This window comes from Leiobunum rupestre, chromosome 5, assembly GCF_980474605.1.
Source record: "Leiobunum rupestre chromosome 5, qqLeiRupe1.1.hap1, whole genome shotgun sequence".
In the NCBI taxonomy this organism is placed as follows: Eukaryota; Metazoa; Arthropoda; class Arachnida; order Opiliones; family Sclerosomatidae; genus Leiobunum; species Leiobunum rupestre.
Window position 1 is genome coordinate 24,773,423 of NC_143388.1, and position 20,260 is coordinate 24,793,682.

Genomic DNA, 20,260 nt, shown 5'->3' on the forward strand with positions numbered 1-20,260 from the left:
AGTGGCGAACGGGGTACTGTAGGCATATTCTCAGTGAATCCAAATAAATTCTTGGTACTCGAAATGAACTAAGGAAACAAGTTTCTATTATAAACATCAAACAGGTTTTTGGTAGTTTGATACGAGCTGGCCCATATTTCCCGTCGATTCCAAAATGCTTTCTTACAATTTATGTCTTTGCAATCAGCTCTCGAGCTAAACTACTTTCCCTACTAAAACGCTCTCTATTTCAATAGTTTATTTTACCGAGTTATTCAACAATAAGTAGTTTAAAATGACGGGTTTATCAACGGGTATCGCCTTCGTGGCGTTAACAATATGTTTGGTTCGAGCGGCACCCACGAACGAACAGTTGAATTTCGGTGGTAAAATTAGGGACTACTTTTGTTGTAAGTCTTAAATCTTTTAAAATTATTATTTCTTAGCGTACTAATATAGTTAACAAATATGCAATATCTTAACACTTACAGGTGATTTTCACCGATTTTGTTCAAATTCGGGGGATAAGTAGACCTTTATGTAACTTGAAATTTCCCAAAAGGAAAAAATTAGACGGATTTTAGATTTGCCATGGCAACCAAAAATGTTCTTGATAACTTAAAACCTACATTTCCCCATATAAATTAATATTAATATTAAATATTAATTATATTAAAAAATGTACATTCGGTAAATTCAGATTACTTTGGGTAAATTTGGGGAAAATAAGCAAATTGGGTTGTATTATTTGAAATAGGTAAAATGGGAATATGCATGTACATTTCGGTAAATATTAGTAAAATGTGTAAATTAGGTAAATGCAAGTAAATTGACAAAATATTACCCAAACCGTTAGCTTTTATTATTCATCCAAGCCCAAACTAACTCGAATTTATCCAATGTAATATTTTTAAGCATAATTAATTTTTTTAATATTTAAATTTTTTTCAAAGGGGGTACCTTAAAAATCAGCGATTTCTCCATGTTAATTAGGTTTTAAGTAATCAAAAACATTTTTCGTTGCCATGGCAAAACTAAATCCTGTCAATTTTTTTCCTTTTGAGAAATTTCAAGTTACATAAAGGTCTACTTATCCCCCGAATCGAAAGAAATTCGGTGAAAATCACCTCGGGTCGTCTCCTTGTTAGTTATACACTTCTACTTATAGTAATTTTAGTTCAAAGTGTATAGTTGTTTTTAACCGTATTTCGTGTAATTTTAAATAACAGATTAAATTAATAGTTATTATCATACCAATATAATTAACTTAACATTTAGTTATTTGCTTCTGGTTATAGCAATTTTAGTTCAAAGTGTATAGTTGTTTTTAACCGTATTTCGTGTCATTTTAAATAACAGATTAAATTAATAGTTATTATCATACCAATATAATTAACTTAATATTTAGTTATTTGCTTCTGGTTATAGCAATTTTAGTTCAAAGTGTAAAGTTGTTTTAATCCGTATTTCGTCTCAGAAGTCAAGAGCCAGCTATTCAAATAACAGATTAAATTTATATTTATTATCATACTGGTTAATCAACCAATAGGCAGTATCTTAACATTTAGTTATTTGCTTCTGCTTATAGCAATTTTAGTTCAAAGATTATAGTTATTTGAAATCATATTTAGTCTGAGATTAACGAAATATTTTAACCGATGTTTTTATTATCATTTTGCTCCAAAGAGATTTAAAACAAAATATTTTTTAGATCTTACATTTTATCTTTTATCTCAAGTTTATCCAAATAATTTTTCCCCCAATAATTTTTTCTTCAAGTGCCAAATATTTCTATATAAAAGTCTATATAAAGATTAAAGCCTACTATAAAGTTTCTAGCTAATTCGGTCAAACTTTACACAAAGACTATACAGCCCTACTTCAATTCTATTTTTGGTATTTGATAAATCGTAGTATTGTTAATTTTCCGAAAACTTTCCGCAAATCGGAAAAATAATAAATTGAAACATAAATTTCTTTTTAAGAGTTTTTAATGTTTTTAACTTTTTATCGATATAAAATGTCTAATATCAGTAAACATACTACAAAACATTAATATATTTTTAGATTCGAAAACAATTGAGGTGAAAATGCCGCTTTATTTAAATTTGCAAACAATATATTTAACTAATCAGGGAATGAAATTTTTTTTATTTTTTTCGGAAAAAAACGGAAAAGTTTCCGGAAAAAAGGTCTCAGTCATTTTCCGACAGTCCGACTTACAACACTAGATAAATGCCATGCAGTTTTCTCATTTTTATATATAGCTAAGGATAACTTAGTTAAGGAAGTATATTTAAATTTGTAGCATTATCAAAATTATAATCAAACAGACATCGATATTTCGCTATATACAATAGTTTGTTCAAATATTTAATCGGTAAATGAGTAAGGTTTCTGTACATATTTGACCAAGTAATTAGGTTTATAGGTTTGCCTGAGAGCCAAACATGAAATACATGGTTTTTTCTTTAAATTTTTATATAAATGCTACGTACGGTGATTTCTGGAACCAGTAGAGAAACACAAATATTCATTTATCAACTTTTTACGCCCTATTTAAATCCATTTTCCTTTTTCGAAAATGCCAGTCAAAATGTTACGTATTAAAGATTGAAAGTAATAACACAACAAATTTTGGTTATTTAAAGGGAATATAACCTATAGAGTTGCTTCCACATTTGATATCTAAAATTTCCCTCTTGCGATAATTTTATTCAACGAAAAATCACTTTTTTGACTTGGAAATTCCCATTTCTTATCCCTCGCTATATTTAGGAGCGGAAAAGGCTTGGGCAGGAGGCACAGTGGTCTAGGGAATAATTATAACGTGAAAGGGAAAGTTGAATCCTTTTAACTACACAAAACTAAATTAAAATATTAATATTAAATTCTTTTTTTAAAATAAATTGACAGAGTTTTAGTAGAAGAGGTATTTTATGAAAATTACGAGTAATAGACGCCTTCAATAAATGCCACTCTCTTTTTAATTCATCCCCTGCACGCATGCGCGCGAGACACTGAATAAAATAGTCACGTGTTTATGGTAGTTTTATGCACGCGCATTTTTTTTCTTTCAGGAGGCGCGTGCGAAATTGATCGAACTTTTCTATATTAAAATATTAAGCAGAGCACGCTTTGAAATATAACGCTTTTAGAAGTATGTCCTGGATCTCGGTTTTACTACTTCTAGGCAAATCGCCGAACAGGTTTTATTTAAGCGTTTATTGTTATCGCCGTAAATATAAAAATCTTTTATTGGAACGTGTGAACAAAAAATTACGTTTTTAGCTAACTTAAAACTCTGAAGTCGAAAACCAATGCTCATCAACATAGTCTGGTAAAAATGTTTGTCGTGTTAACTGGCCTTAACAAATATAAATAATAACCCAAACAAAAACAGAAGAATGAAAGTCGACGGTAACTCAACATAAATGAAAAATATTGTGACGTTTAAGTGACGTCGACGAAACATTACCCTAAAGCGGTTTTTTTTTTTACTTTTTCTAAACACCTATTATAGACTTTGGTAAGTCAGGTGAAAAGCTTATAAATATGCACCAAGGAAAATGAATAACGCGTTAAATAAATAATAACATTATTTTCCAAAAAGACAGTTTCAGGGTCGTTCTTTTTCTTTGTTTCTCTATTAAATGGGAACTCATTTGCTTAAAAGCTAAGTGCGTTATATCATAACGCAACCCAGACCCAGTATTCACGAAACCAAACAAACGGTAATGGCATACAAAGAAAAGTTCGAGTTTACTAATAGTATCAAAACGAAAGACTTGGCCGTGGCATGCCTCATAATCAATATTGTCACATTTTCCAGACTGTTTATTATTACCAATAGCTTCACTCCCACCCAAAATATTATAAAATAAAATAATAACATGTACAGAATTAGGGAACTAATACTCCATAGTTTTGGCTGTGGCCGCCATTTTGGGTATAAGTTATTCAATAGGGAACTAACACTACATAGCTTTGACTGTGGCCGCCATGTTGGGTAGAGAATTTTCTATAGGGAACTAACACTACATAGCTTTGGATGTGTACGGCATGTTGGGTAGAAGTTTTTCTATAGGGAACTAACACTCCACAGCTTTGGCTGTGGCCGCCATGTTGGGCAGATAATTTTTTATAGGGAACGAACACTCCATAGCTTTGGCTGTGGCCGCCATGTTGGGTAGAATTATTTTAAATAGGAAAAAGCATGGGTGACGTAGAACTGTTAGCTCTCTATACTTCTACAAGTTTCCCTACACGTTTTTGATGGTAATAATAATAAATAAGCTATGCTAATACCCAAGTAAGCACACAGGCTTAAGACAACTAGAGACTTGTGAAGCCCAACTACCGATGGTCGATTGAAATTGCTTAACCTGTCTATTTACATAAGCAACATAATTACCATAAGTATGATATTTACAATTGTTTAAATGCTAATTTTCTGACTGAACCTTTTTTCGATACTGACACTCCCACCCAGTTGGACTCGCAGCCGAACTAAGTTGTATATTATCGCCCTTGGTATTTATATTTTTTTTGCTATGGAGTATGGACATGTTTAGACCAGCGTTTCCATTTTTTTTTTGCCATTAACATGTTTAGACCAGCGTTTCCATTTTTGTTATGCCATGAACATGTTTAGACCAGCGTTTCCATTTTTGTTATGCCATGAACATGTTTAGACCAGCGTTTCCATTTTTGTTATGCCATGAACATGTTTAGACCAGCGTTTCCAATTTTTTTTGCCATGAACATGTTTAGACCAGCGTTTCCATTTTTGTTATGCCATGAACATGTTTAGACCAGCGTTTCCATTTTTGTTATGCCATGAACATGTTTAGACCAGCGTTTCCAATTTTATTTTGCCATGAACATGTTTAGACCAGCGTTTCCAATTTTATTTTGCCATGAACATGTTTAGACCAGCGTTTCCAATTTTTTTTGCCATGAACATGTTTAGACCAGCGTTTCCAATTTTTTTTGCCATGAACATGTTTAGACCAGCGTTTCCAATTTTTTTTGCCATGAACATGTTTAGACCAGCGTTTCCAATTTTTTTTGCCATGAACATGTTTAGACCAGCGTTTCCATTTTTGTTATGCCATGAACATGTTTAGACCAGCGTTTCCATTTTTGTTATGCCATGAACATGTTTAGACCAGCGTTTCCAATTTTTTTTTGCCATGAACATGTTTAGACCAGCGTTTCCAATTTTTTTTTGCCATGAACATGTTTAGACCAGCGTTTCCAATTTTTTTTGCCATGAACATGTTTAGACCCGCGTTTCCAATTTTTTTTGCCATGAACATGTTTAGACCAGCGTTTCCAATTTTTTTTTGCCATGAACATGTTTAGACCAGCGTTTCCAATTTTTTTTGCCATGAACATGTTTAGACCAGCGTTTCCAATTTTTTTGCCATGAACATGTTTAGACCAGCGTTTCCATTTTTGTTATGCCATGAACATGTTTAGACCAGCGTTTCCAATTTTTTTTGCCATGAACATGTTTAGACCAGCGTTTCCAATTTTTTTTGCCATGAACATGTTTAGACCAGCGTTTCCATTTTTGTTATGCCATGAACATGTTTAGACCAGCGTTTCCATTTTTGTTATGCCATGAACATGTTTAGACCAGCGTTTCCAATTTTTTTTTCCATGAACATGTTTAGACCAGCGTTTCCAATTTTTTTGCCATGAACATGTTTAGACCAGCGTTTCCAATTTTTTTTTGCCATGAACATGTTTAGACCAGCGTTTCCAATTTATTTTGCCATGAACATGTTTAGACCAGCGTTTCCAATTTTGTTTTGCCATGAACATGTTTAGACCAGCGTTTCCAATTTTTTTGCCATGAACATGTTTAGACCAGCGTTTCCAATTTTTTTTTGCCATGAACATGTTTAGACCAGCGTTTCCATTTTTTTTGCCATGAACATGTTTAGACCAGCGTTTCCAATTTTTTTGCCATGAACATGTTTAGACCAGCGTTTCCAATTTTTTTTTGCCATGAACATGTTTAGACCAGCGTTTCCAATTTTTTTTTGCCATGAACATGTTTAGACCAGCGTTTCCAATTTTTTTTGCCATGAACATGTTTAGACCAGCGTTTCCAATTTGTTTTTGCCATGAACATGTTTAGACCAGCGTTTACAATTTTTGTTATGCCATGAACATGTTTAGACCAGCGTTTCCATTTTTGTTATGCCATGAACATGTTTAGACCAGCGTTTCCATTTTTGTTATGCCATGAACATGTTTAGACCAGCGTTTCCAATTTTTTTTGCCATGAACATGTTTAGACCAGCGTTTCCAATTTTTTTTGCCATGAACATGTTTAGACCAGCGTTTCCATTTTTGTTATGCCATGAACATGTTTAGACCAGCGTTTCCATTTTTGTTATGCCATGAACATGTTTAGACCAGCGTTTCCAATTTTTTTTTCCATGAACATGTTTAGACCAGCGTTTCCAATTTTTTTGCCATGAACATGTTTAGACCAGCGTTTCCAATTTTTTTTTGCCATGAACATGTTTAGACCAGCGTTTCCAATTTATTTTGCCATGAACATGTTTAGACCAGCGTTTCCAATTTTGTTTTGCCATGAACATGTTTAGACCAGCGTTTCCAATTTTTTTGCCATGAACATGTTTAGACCAGCGTTTCCAATTTTTTTTTGCCATGAACATGTTTAGACCAGCGTTTCCATTTTTTTTGCCATGAACATGTTTAGACCAGCGTTTCCAATTTTTTTGCCATGAACATGTTTAGACCAGCGTTTCCAATTTTTTTTTGCCATGAACATGTTTAGACCAGCGTTTCCAATTTTTTTTTGCCATGAACATGTTTAGACCAGCGTTTCCAATTTTTTTTGCCATGAACATGTTTAGACCAGCGTTTCCAATTTGTTTTTGCCATGAACATGTTTAGACCAGCGTTTACAATTTTTGTTATGCCATGAACATGTTTAGACCAGCGTTTCCATTTTTGTTATGCCATGAACATGTTTAGACCAGCGTTTCCAATTTTTTTTGCCATGAACATGTTTAGACCAGCGTTTCCAATTTTTTTTTGCCATGAACATGTTTAGACCAGCGTTTCCAATTTTTTTTGCCATGAACATGTTTAGACCAGCGTTTCCAATTTTTTTTGCCATGAACATGTTTAGACCAGCGTTTCCAATTTTTTTTGCCATGAACATGTTTAGACCAGCGTTTCCAATTTTTTTTGCCATGAACATGTTTAGACCAGCGTTTCCAATTTTTTTTGCCATGAACATGTTTAGACCAGCGTTTCCAATTTTTTTTGCCATGAACATGTTTAGACCAGCGTTTACAATTTTTTTTTGCCATGAACATGTTTAGACCAGCGTTTCCATTTTTTTTGCCATGAACATGTTTAGACCAGCGTTTCCATTTTTGTTATGCCATGAACATGTTTAGACCAGCGTTTCCATTTTTGTTATTCCATGAACATGTTTAGACCAGAGTTTCCATTTTTGTTATGCCATGAACATGTTTAGACCAGCGTTTCCAATTTTTTTTGCCATGAACATGTTTAGACCAGCGTTTCCATTTTTTTTTGCCATGAACATGTTTAGACCAGCGTTTCCAATTTTTTTTTGCCATAAACATATTTAGACCAGCGTTTCCAATTTTTTTTGCCATGAACATGTTTAGACCAGCGTTTCCAATTTTTTTTGCCATGAACATGTTTAGACCAGCGTTTCCAATTTTTTTTGCCATGAACATGTTTAGACCAGCGTTTCCAATTTTTTTTTGCCATGAACATGTTTAGACCAGGGTTTCCAATTTTTTTTGCCATGAACATGTTTAGACCAGCGTTTCCAATTTTTTTTGCCATGAACATGTTTAGACCAGCGTTTCCAATTTTTTTTGCCATAAACATATTTAGACCAGCGTTTCCAATTTTTTTTGCCATGAACATGTTTAGACCAGCGTTTCCAATTTTTTTTGCCATGAACATGTTTAGACCAGCGTTTCCAATTTTTTTTGCCATGAACATGTTTAGACCAGCGTTTCCAATTTTTTTTTGCCATGAACATGTTTAGACCAGCGTTTCCAATTTTTTTGCCATGAACATGTTTAGACCAGCGTTTCCATTTTTGTTATGCCATGAACATGTTTAGAATAGCGTTTCCATTTTTGTTATGCCATGAACATGTTTAGACCAGCGTTTCCATTTTTGTTATGCCATGAACATGTTTAGACCAGCGTTTCCAATTTTTTTTGCCATGAACATGTTTAGACCAGCGTTTCCAATTTTTTTTGCCATGAACATGTTTAGACCAGCGTTTCCAATTTTTTTTGCCATGAACATGTTTAGACCAGCGTTTCCAATTTTTTTTGCCATGAACATGTTTAGACCAGCGTTTCCAATTTTTTTTGCCATGAACATGTTTAGACCAGCGTTTCCAATTTTTTTTGCCATGAACATGTTTAGACCAGCGTTTCCAATTTTTTTTGCCATGAACATGTTTAGACCAGCGTTTCCAATTTTTTTTGCCATGAACATGTTTAGACCAGCGTTTCCATTTTTTTTGCCATGAACATGTTTAGACCAGCGTTTCCAATGTTTTTTTTGCCATGAACATGTTTAGACCAGCGTTTCCAATTTTTTTTGCCATGAACATGTTTAGACCAGCGTTTCCATTTTTGTTATGCCATGAACATGTTTAGACCAGCGGTTCCCAATTTATTTTTGCTATGGAGCCCTAAATTATCCACCTAATTCTGGCGGAAACCCAACTCATTTTTTTACTTATCTTAAAAGACTCTTGACACAAACAAATATGGCCGCACTGCGAATTCTCGGAACCCCTGTGACTCTTCCGCGGAACCCCTGGGACTCTTCCGCGGAACCCTTGGGACTCTTCCGCGGAACATCTTTTGGGAACCGCTGGTTTAGACACAAGGGGGTTAAGCGCTGAAGTAAATCTGGATTTCGGAATAATCTTTGCTAATTGTCATATTTACTGTTCTGATATTTATGATTTCAAATTGATTTCAGATGCCCAAAATAGACAAACTCAAGTGCAATACTTGTTGGAATGCGCCAGTAATACGGCCAGCGTTAATTTTATCGATGTAAGTAAAGTTATTTTAATGTTGCATAATTAATTTAAAATGATCGTATTCCGTCATATTTCCAGACCATAATACCAGCTTGCCGAGATTATGGAATGTCATCGTTTCCAAACGCCTACACGACCCTTTGCACAACGGAAGGCAGATTGGTACCCAATTATATTATTAATATTATCATAAGTACTTTAATAGTCCGTTATGAGTAGCGGCGCTAAGGTTTTTTCACAGTTGAGCTAATTATTTTGTAGCATCATGGACACTGTATCTCTAACCGGACTGGAAAAGCAGCCTAAAAGAGGTCCCCCTCACTGTCCGTTTGCGTCCTACTTCGTATTAGCTGTAATAGTCGGCCGTACTCGATTCGCAGGGCCGTCAAGGTCATTCGAAAGAATGTAAACCCCCATTTCAAACGGAACGTTTTGTCGGCCACGTGACGAATTATAAGGCCTTGACAGCCCGAAACTTTCAAAATTCTTGAACCTCCCCCCCCCTTTACAGAGAGACAGTGGCGGCGGCAGGTGATTTTGCATGGTGGAAGCTACAGCTTTTCCCGTCCGGTTAGAGATACAGTGTCCATGGTAGCATCTAAGAATTTCGCAAAATTGGTGAAATCGAAAAAACCCAAAAGTTTCCAGGAAGCGATCAAGAGCAAGGGTGTTTTATTGTTGCGGCTCTCGTCGCGTTTTCTGGAACTTGTATCCGACCTGGAGGGGACACGTGTATGCCCGGGGTATTTCCTTTAAGCCCACTTCAGCCCACCCTTAGCGCCGCTATTGTTTAAATACTTTAATAGAATTAGAACGATAACTACTTATAATCTATTTCACCAATGACCGTATAAATCTCGACGGAGCTAAGGACTAACAAGTTACAACTCTCTGCAAGTTGTTACAAGTTGTTACTAGGCTTTAAAACTGTTTTATACGACCCGCCAAGGCTTAATGAAAAGTGAAAATAGCTTTAGCAAAAAATTATGAATTATTGAATCCGAACGTAAAATCAAAGATAATATAGAGCTTCGAAACCTAGATTCGAATTCAGAGAGCTGTCCGATTGACGGTTTTGTAACGAAGTGATTACTCACTTCCGGCACGTGATCTCCGAAAAATAGTCCTCCAACGGTTGTTATATTGTCTAATCACGGCCAACTTTAATGAAGCGCTGTTGAGCGAACAGCGCGTCATCAAAGTTGGCCGTTGTCTTATCTATAGTTCGTTACCATGGTAACTATGGAGGTAATATTTTCGGAGCTCTGGCGGGGAGTGGGTAATCGCAATTGACTTCGCGCGAGGCAGTTATTTCGAATCTAGGGTGCTAGGTTTATATTATCATTGGTAAAATCTACAGTTATAAACACTTGGTTCGTTACTGAACGTAGTTATTTTCTAATTTGAGACCTAAATGCTATTTGCCTCGAATTTATCGCCATTAAACTAAGGATACTTTATAAAAGGATGAGTAACATGTAGAAAAACTGCAATGTAGAAAAGGCAGCTCTCAAGGACAAATTCGATAAAGACATTTTCCTAATCACGCAAAATACATTTTCATAATCACGCAAAATACATAGGAAGTGTCGCCTACTAAAAATCACCTTTAAAAATCTACTAATTACTAAAAGTATAACTTATTTGCTCTACCTAATGGCATTTTTAAATTATAATATTTATATCAGTGGCGTAGACAGGGGGGGTTCCGTGTCCAACCCCCCCCCTTGTGTCTACCTTTGACTGTACTAAATTTCCACCCCCTTCTCGACCCCCCCTTAACATTCACATACTTCGAATCTCTGGCTACGCCACTGATTTATATTAAAGGGAATATAACCTTAGGTATTTGGTTGTGAACACCAACGTTTGCAGCTCTGGCCGCTCTTGCCTTTCTCTTTAGAAATGTTTGGCGCCACTGTACAGGGAAATTTGAAGGGGTCTTCCATAAAGATGGCTTTGCAGGTTATATTCCCTTTAAATTAAAATAATTGAAATATTTCTAAGCAGTCTAGGCAAATCGTGGAAATAATTTCGACAGTCATTATAAATGTATCGTTGGGCTGTTGGGCTATATATCATTAGGCTGGTCGATTCGCCACTTAAGATTCATTTCGGTGGCTAATAGAGTATTTCATTAAATACGTGTATAATTATTTTGTGCATAGTTATACAAAGAAATCTTCAAAACGATCAATGTGGACGAGGAACCATCGAAGTTAATTTCCTTATCAAAAATCAGATTAAATTAGCGATTATGTTGACATAATTTTGAGGCAGTTGGACGAACTCAAACTATATTTTTCCAATTTCGTTACGAGAGAGTTATTAATGACATGTTTAACAACCCACAAAAGTTACTCTTTTTGGAATTTTTGCATAAAAACTTGTTGAGGTTAACGGTAATAGATAGTGTAAAGAGCTGCTGGCATGAAGGGCTTGCCATGGTGCCACGGTCACCACCATCCTACGCATTGTAACCCGGCCACCTGTTTAAGGCATTAAAAGTTGCTAGATGACTTGGGCCTAAGGTGGTGCCTTGGGTATGAGCCAAATTTAAAATTGCTAGATGACTTGGGCGGCCCAGTGGCGTCGCTAGGGTGTTTTAGGCGGCGCTTGAGCCACCTGAAAAATTTCTGAAGCGCCACCTAAAAATTCCGAAAAGCGCCTCCTAAAATTCAGAATTTTTCCAATTCACTTGGCGAAAAGTTTCTTCAAACTTAAAGATGGGCATCAAAATTTCATTTTTCCAAGTCGGTTTCAATGTTTCAACTTTACAAACCTTTTTGGGAGACCCCCCCCCCTCCCCCATATCACTCAATGAGACGCCCCTGACCAGTGCTTATGGCTTAAGCGCCACCAGTTTTGAAATCCTGGTGACGCCACTGCTTGGGCCTAAGGTGGTGCCTTGGGTATTAGCCAAATTTAAAATTGCTAGATGACTTGGGCCTAAGGTGGTGCCTTGGGTATTAGCCAATTTTAAAAAGGCTAACGAAGCTATTTCAGATGGAAAACGGAAATTAATTGAAAATGTTTGATGAATTTCAAAGATTATTCAACACAACGATGTCCCGCATATTGAAACCAAGCATTTATCGAGCAAACGCGGAAAACAAAAATTTCAATAATCTGGACTTGGTAAAACTGAAAATCATTTTCCTGCAGAAAAGCCCGGCGTCTAATAAAGAAGAAATAAAATTAAGGTGTTTTAATATTATTAAGAAAATTAGCTTAAATTTCCAAATGAGACTACCTAACTCAAAAAGCGAGTTGTAAGTCCTAGAGAGCATCGCTCCCGTGAAAATTTTGTCAGGGATTGAACCCTTCAAATCATTAGCCAAACAATTTTTTGATGCAGAAATAAAATTAGAACAGTAAAACGTTTCAAGTTTATTCCCCCACCAAATCTACCAAACTTCAACGCGAGAAATTCATAAACTGCTTGTGTTTATTAATATTAACTGCTTAGCGAAAAATTATTGGACGCTGAAAAGGTTAATTTCAGTATTGCTAAACTTTCAGCTGTTGTATACAGAGATTAACAGCGTTTTCCATTTGATTGCTCGAGATTCGCTCCGAACCTGTCTCTGACGTCATAGATCTCGTCCCAATCGCCTAGAGTAAAACCGCAAATCCCGAGAGCGGGAAATGGATGGAACACGTGAAACTTGATCTTAGCAGATCCGAGCACGCAAATGGAACATCAACTGTTGATCAGAGCGATCTAGAGCAGTCAAATGGAAAACGCTAAATTGAATAAGCAGACAGCTTTCATTCTTCAACTTCCACAATAGTGGGTATTTTTTGCGACCAATTGTAATTAACCAATATCATTTTGTGTCATTTATTAAGTTACTTATGTTATTATTATAACCTCATAAAATGAAGAGTTGTCGCTATATTTCAGAATTACAGAGCAGCGATTGAATGCATAGGAAATTCAGTGTTCCCACAGGGACAAAGTGTCGTCCAATATACCTTGCAATATGGAAATCTAACACATAGATTACAGGTTGGTTTATTAATTTATGACTACCGCAAAAACACTAAAAGTTGTTAAAACATCGTAATATTTTCCAGAATTGCGTCAACTCGGCTCCAAGTATTATATAAAACGTCCCCGCTGAAAGTCAACCAAAAAGTGCAATATTTCAAAATTAGCACCAATATTGAAATTTTAAATAAAGTTGTAAAATAAAATTTTTTCAAATGCCAACTTTTTTTCTAAGATGATAACATTTTTTGATTAAACGGCCACTCTTAAATTTCGCTAGTTTGCCACCTTAGCTAGTAGAAATATGGTTGAAAAATGCGAAATTATGATATGTTGGATCCCCTACAAAAGGAGAGGGGCTACCTGAAATTCAGATGAATTTTTTAATGATTATGGGGCCCTTTAAACATGATCACTGTTAAACAGGGTTGCCAAAATATATTCCCATTTAAATGATCAAAATTTTGCCTGACGTTTTCCATTTACTTTGGTCAAAGTTAATGCATTTAATTCATCCGTTATATTTTCGTATCAGGTTAAACTTTTTTTACATGACCTGCATAAAATTAAAATTTTCCGATTTTTTACAAATTCTTAAAATTTCCTGGCATGTGGCAACCATGTTAAATCATAGAAAATAGACAAGAGGAAGAGCAACTTCACCGATTTATCATATTGGGGTACTTTTGGCATATTACCTTCCTGAAATGTTAAGACTCGTGATGGACTGAAATCGATAGGATAACGGTTACCAATTTATCGGCTCGCGTCTAAATTATCGATTTTACCCGATACTGATATTTTCAAATTTTACCTGATATTTTAAAACCAATTTTCTCAAAAACGACTTAAACGAGCCAGATTGAGCCACCAACCTTGAGCTTTGGCTTTGATTGAAAAATATCGGTAAAAATCGATTTGATATCGGTAAATTCTAAAAATTGGTATTGGCCAATACTAATTATGATTTAAGCTTATTCCATTTGAAATATGAAAACTGAAAAAACCCCTAGGCTCAGAACTTGGAGATAGGGTTTAAAGACTAGTCAAACAGGAAATTGCTATTCCCCTTCTTAATTTACAATGGTTTAACAGGGTTGCAACAAAATTTTGAGTTTCAAATTCCCTTACCATTTTAAGAGATTTTCCTTGACTTTTTAAGGCCAAAATTTTTATTTCACATTTCACTTTTATCAGAAAATAATAAATTTAAATATTTCAATAAAAAGGTTAGTACAATGTTGAAAAAAAAAGCCTGACTTTCAAGGAAATAAATGATAATCATAGAATTTGTCATAGATCTAGAGTAAACTACCTTCAAAATGTGCCAAGATAAAATTGAATTCCCCGAATTTTTACAAATTCTTCAAATTCCCCAATGTGTGGCAACCCTGTTTAAAATATTATATCCCTCCTGGTCACAATTATTCCACCTTCATTAATAACGTGAAGTGATTTATGGACAACAATACGTAGAAAAGAAGTAGCCCATTCAAATTGGGCTAAAAGCTAAGAAAAATACTCACAGTATTACATCAGAAAAGGTTTTAATAAATGAATAATACAGCGAAAAACAAAAACCTATTAAGCGGTATCCATGGCGTCACCATCGGCTACAATTCGGCGAACAGAAACATTTTCAACCACAAGGGGAATAGTAATAGATGACAAAACGGCAGTCGTGCCCCTCTTGAATTTGTAATTTTCACTTCTGCAATAATGTATTAAGCAACAACACATCTTTTAATAAAGACAAAAACAAGTGGGAAATAAAAATGATGGTATATACCTAACACCCTTCAAATTAGCAACTTCATAGGGCTGGATGAATTCAGTTTTATCCTTGGTAATGATGCACATATCAACGTTACTTCCAGAACCAAGATCGTAAAATATCCCAGACCTTATAGCTTCGCAAATTAAGTTTTTAGCATCCACTAGCTGAAAATTAAATTTAAAATATTCTGGATTTAGGGAGTCACTATCAATATCATTTAATTAATTGGTCTCCAAGATATTAATATCCAATTTCACAAGCTCCAGCAGATTTTAAACGTTAGTTTTTGAAGAAAAAATAGTTCAGGGTGAAATGCAATATATAGTTGTTTATATGCATTTGAGAAAAATAGTTGATACAAAAGCAATTAAACTAAATATTTATGTGTTCGGCTTATTTTAATCCACCAGATAATTCTCGTTCACTAGAGCCTACCTTTAGTCTGTGAAGGTTATTTTAATATTTTATATCCTAGATAAGTTCTCTCAACAGAAATATACTAAAAATTATAATAATATATACACATCAGCACGCAGCTACACTAAAACGTTACCCATTTTTTAATTTTTTTAAGTCATTTACCAGGTGTGTTATACTCCATAATTTCGAAAAAGCTAATAACAACGCATAGCAAAACTTACCTCCATGTCAGGCTTCCATTTTCTTTCAAAGACAGCCATGGCTGCTAAAGAGCCAGAACCCATGGTGCAAAATGGTACTGTTGAGGTGCTTCCATGAGGATCTACAGATTTAATATGAGCGCCATCTATATCCACACCTCCTAAAATCAAAGCGGCTCCAACATGGCCTTGATAACGGAATAAGTGTTGCTGGATCATTCTGCTGGCCGTACATACTCGGACCGTACGTCCAGTTTGTAAACGATGCAGCTCTAATTGAGAGGCTACCATGTTCGTCACTTGAGTTGTATCAGCCGCAGTTCCTGCACCACAACAACTACAAAATAGTAAAAAAGTATTACTACATTATGCTGGATGTGATACTGAAACACCTTTTACATACTAAATGTTTTTTGCTAAGTAATGTATCTTTTCTGAATATTTATCTTCCACTATGTCACCAACAGTGGCTCTGGTATCCGCTCCCAACACAACCCCATCCTGAAATGTAAAAAGATATTCCAATGATTAAATATTTCATACATAAAGCGTTTCAGTTTACATATCTCTTACCTTAAATTTAATACCGACGATTGTCGTCCCGGTTTTACGCGCTTTATATGTAACTGCTCCATCTTTTATTAGAGTAGCGTTTCTAAAATAATAAAGCCAAGGCTTAAATTTAGATACTTCAAATTTCGAAGTTCAATGTTTCATCCGAATTCAAATTGTTCGTTCACAATTTTCAATTAAATTTACCTTTGACAATTTTCGAAGGAAAATCCTCCTCTTGGTATTTCGAGACAATCAATGCTAGTCATTTTTCTTTATTGTTGAACGCCGAGCTTTTCCAAAAAAACGGAACGGAGAATTTGACAGAAAACCGAATTTTAGTGACTCGGCGAAATGCAGAAAATTTTAAAAACCGTAGCGCCATCATACGAGGGCTCTTATTCCAGGCCCGGACAGGCTCTCTCCGAGTCCTCACTAGCCACAGACAGTCGGAAACAGCAGTGAATGACGACGCGGTAAAGTGGCGAAAGCATAGATATAAGAAATGTATATAAAGGTCTAGATAAATTTCGGGGCGTCTAATAGCGTTTTCCATTGGGAACCTCCGAGTGTGATCCGGATTTTTTGAATGACGTCACTGCTCTCTGTAGGAGGCGCTCGGAGGATTCGCCCTGGTAGCTCCCAATGAAATACGAAACGTTTTCGGAGCACTCTTTTGTTACCCTCCGACTCTTGAGTTGGGGCAGCTGGGAGCACTCCGGGAGCACTCCGGGAGGGAGTACCTTGGTCAATGGAAGACGATCCTCCCTCTCGGAGTTACCCCTTTTTTCCCAATGGAATACGATTTTGATTTTGGAGCACTCCGGGAGTGCTCGGAGGTTCCCAATGGAAAACGCTATAAGCCTAACATAAAATACGGAATTGACACCTAGCAGACACCGAGGAAGGCACGTGACCAAAAGCGCGAGCTCTCTTAGCATTTTAGTACGAAGTGCTTGACCTTTCCGCAGGCCGTAGTCTTTAGACACCATCTGTTGGTGACTTTTAGTATAATTTTTAAGCATTAGACAATGGCTCTCGCGACGATAGCACGAGCTTTCTTACCGATAGATAGCGCCTTATAAGGATAGCCTGCAGATATTACGCGTTTCTGCTAGCTGTCACCTCCGTATTCACTCCCTTTGAAATATTTTATCTAGACCTTTATATACGTTTCCTATATCTATGGGTGAAAGGCACATTTAAACACAGACATGAAACATCTCTTAGGCGTAGAAGCGACTGACGCGCCTAACTGGAAGCGCTCCTGTTTGGCTCCACAAGGAAGGCCTTACAAAACGTCACCAATGCTGGCGTTCCTTCCCTTCTGGAGCCACCCGGGCTTTCTCGCCATGACGGTAAACGCCCCGATGGCATGTCAATGGTCGCATGGTCGGGTGGTAAAGCTATCGTTTGGGATTTTACCTGCACGGACCCCCTAGCACCTTCCTATTTGGTCTCTTCATCTTCAGCCCCTCTCTGGGCCACTACCCAGGCTGAAACAAAGAAGAGATCCAAGTATTCGGATCTCGACAGCAAATTCATCTTCCATCCAGTGGCCATTGAAACCCTTGGCGCTTTCGGTCACGATGATTTGTCGTTAATTCAAGCCATAGGCCGTAGGATTCGAGATATCTCTTCCAAGCCGCGCTCCGTAGAGTATCTGGTGCAACGCATCGCGATTGCGGTTCAAAGAGGTAACGCCGCCTCTGTTTTGAGCACCTTTCGGCCGGGTGCTTCTTTGGAAGACTACCTCTTCCATTTGCACTAAATTTTTGTTTTGCTGTAACTATTTGTCAATAAATAAAAATGAAACATTCCTTAAGTACAACTTCCATTGTACTTCTTTATTACATTTTTAACTGGAACCCCTCGGTAATCTGTTCGATACTAAATAAGTGGCAAAAGAGAAAACGTATTATAAATTCGGGACAACCGGCCACAGTTACCACAGTGGCCATTTGAACCGTTGAACAATTTAACAATTTTAACAATTTGACAATTTAACACTGAAAGTTTTTCAGGGATATATTGACTACCCGAAGTATTTTGTATTATGTACTATGTTACTTCATTTTTATTTTACTAGTTTATTATCTTACTAGTCTGTTCATTTTATTCCATCCTTTGGAAATATTTTATATAAGAATGTATTTTGATAGCTGTGCTCACTTTTTGTAGAGCCGCCCTGTTTCAAAAGGATGTCATTATGACACTGTCATATTCATAGAAATCTCATAGGTAACTAGAATGCTGCCGCCTACGGCCGAGCTTGACGCCAGTTCGCCTTGATCCTTCAGCCAATGAGAGGCCGTAGAATTTTTCCGCCAAGGAGGATAATAATCCTCCTTGGTTCCGCGTAACTATAGTGGGAGCTAAGTTACGTCATTCTCTCTGGTGACATTAAATTCTTGGCAGAACCACTCTTTGAGCTCTGATTGGCTGAGATCTGGCTATCGTCTGCCACGGCGTTTGGTCCATTTGCTAGTTACACGGCAGCATTCTAGTTACCTATGAGATTTCTATGGTCATATTGAAGGCTTAAGTAAAAACCTTTAAACGTTTTAGTAAATAATTGTGTTTTCCATTGATTGCTCTGGATCGCTCGGGTCTGCTTCGATCAAGATTCAGGTGTTCCATTTCCTCCTCTCGACTGCCAGCTCCGAGACCGCCCAAAACCGATCTGCCAATTTCGACAGATCAACCATGGGCCAATCATTGAGCTGGGATTATTAATCTAGAGGTCCAATCAAAACGTCGGATTTCAGTATTTCGCGAAACAAGTTAAAAAAAACAAATACTGCTGTCTGCTCCCAAATGACGAGAAAACTTTATCATTCTACCCGTGGCACCGTCTATCTCTCAATGGTTCGTTCAAATAAGACGCGGGGGGGGGGTGTCGGAATAAAGTTTTAAAAGTTTTTGGTGTATATAGCGGGGGCCTTCACACCAGGCGCACAATTTAAAAACAAAAAAAAAGAAAAACAATAAAAGCCCGAAGAACACTGTACAAATGGTAGAATTGCACCAAAAACAAGGGAACACAAAATAAGGAAACCGATCATAATGTCAATGCACCGCACGTCGCAGAATTGCACAGGTTGCAATAATAATGTCCATATGACATCCATGTACTGCTTTAAGAACCCCCACGAGAGTGTTCTGAAGATTGCGCTTCTGGAGCGCTGAAACCAGCGCTGGGCGACGCCCAGTGTGATAGGGGCAGGTGAATAAGATGTGGTACTCATCGTTGATAGCTCCGCAGTGAGTGCAAACGGCCGTCACACTAAGGTTGAACCGGTGTAGGGTCGCGTTTGTGGGAAGGTGACCACAACCTAGTCGCGAGAGAAGGGTATCGTCCTTGAGCGAGAGTTTCAAGTTAAGTATAGCACTAGAGCCGGGGAAGGGTTTAGCCTCACGAAGAGGCCGCACTACCCTACTGGTCTGCCAGTCCGTACTCCACTCAGCTGACAGAGCCCGATGACACCATAGACTAATATACTAGTATTAGTCTATGATGAAACGCACTCTTTATTTCTACAAGAGTAGACGGGAGGAGGAAGTCCACTCTAGAAGGGCGCTGGAGCCCAGTGACCGAGGCGAGACGATCGGCCACCAGATTAGAGAAACCGGATACGGGTACTTATCACAAAGCTCCTGGATACAGATGGCCACCGGATCCATAGAACGACTTAGCAGTTGAATGAGTGTGCTTTTAGAGTCGGAACAGACAACTACCGGCGAACGCAGATGTGTGGACGCGTAGGAGAGAGCCATCTGGATGGCAAATAGCTCGACCCGATTAATAGGATGACCGGAGTCCACTAAATTAACCGCACCAACGTTGAGGGAGGGAATTGCGAAGGCAGCACCCGCGACCCCTGAATCGGGGGAAGCCGAACCGTCCATGTAGAAAACCATCGCGAATTGGTTTAGACGGGGGAGGAAGCCCCCGGTTCCCCTCCTTCCTTCCAGAAAACCGCAGGGCATCCCGCGGGTACGAGTGGTCCCTCTCGTGAGTCGCCTTTGTCCGCTTTAACGGGCGACCATTGATGAAAGTCGGTTTCATCACCTACCTCCATCTGAGTAGATTCTTCGCCATGTGGTCCGCCAGAAATGGCCGACTTAGCCATTTAAAATAACGGGAAGGGAACTGGGGAGAAAACTAACTAAAGCAGCAGAAGACCATAGGCCGAAAAAAATTAAATTAGGGCAAGAAAGAAGAGAGAAAGGAC

At 37.3% G+C, this 20,260-nt stretch overlaps 2 protein-coding genes across 2 annotated transcripts; one reads left to right on the forward strand and one right to left on the reverse strand.

The window, feature by feature from the left end:
- Positions 1-251: 251 nt before the first annotated feature.
- LOC149943926 (uncharacterized) lies at positions 252-13,274 on the forward strand. The gene is made up of 5 exons (XM_090175954.1): positions 252-389; positions 9,019-9,095; positions 9,161-9,244; positions 12,990-13,094; positions 13,163-13,274. The coding sequence occupies exons 1-5, from the start codon at positions 275-277 to the stop codon at positions 13,193-13,195; spliced, it is 414 nt and encodes a 137-aa protein (XP_090032080.1). The 5' UTR covers positions 252-274; the 3' UTR covers positions 13,196-13,274.
- A 1,332-nt stretch (positions 13,275-14,606) lies between these two features.
- On the reverse strand, positions 14,607-16,383 carry Prosbeta2 (Proteasome beta2 subunit). The gene is made up of 6 exons (XM_090174641.1): positions 16,233-16,383; positions 16,047-16,128; positions 15,877-15,974; positions 15,495-15,810; positions 14,866-15,017; positions 14,607-14,787 (listed from the first exon to the last, which is right to left on the reverse strand). The coding sequence occupies exons 1-6, from the start codon at positions 16,292-16,294 to the stop codon at positions 14,661-14,663; spliced, it is 837 nt and encodes a 278-aa protein (XP_090030767.1). The 5' UTR covers positions 16,295-16,383; the 3' UTR covers positions 14,607-14,660.
- Positions 16,384-20,260: the final 3,877 nt, after the last annotated feature.

Coding starts and splice junctions, on each gene's coding strand:
- LOC149943926 (XM_090175954.1), top strand. CDS start 275: ATGACGGGTTTATCAACGGGTATCGCCTTCGTGGCGTTAACAATATGT. Junction 9,245..12,989: donor GCACAACGGAAGGCAGATTG/GTACCCAATTAT, acceptor GCTATATTTCAG/AATTACAGAGCAGCGATTGA. Junction 13,095..13,162: donor ATCTAACACATAGATTACAG/GTTGGTTTATTA, acceptor AATATTTTCCAG/AATTGCGTCAACTCGGCTCC.
- Prosbeta2 (XM_090174641.1), bottom strand. CDS start 16,294: ATGACTAGCATTGATTGTCTCGAAATACCAAGAGGAGGATTTTCCTTC. Junction 16,129..16,232: donor TCCTTCGAAAATTGTCAAAG/GTAAATTTAATT, acceptor TTATTATTTTAG/AAACGCTACTCTAATAAAAG. Junction 15,811..15,876: donor TACTTAGCAAAAAACATTTA/GTATGTAAAAGG, acceptor ACTATTTTGTAG/TTGTTGTGGTGCAGGAACTG.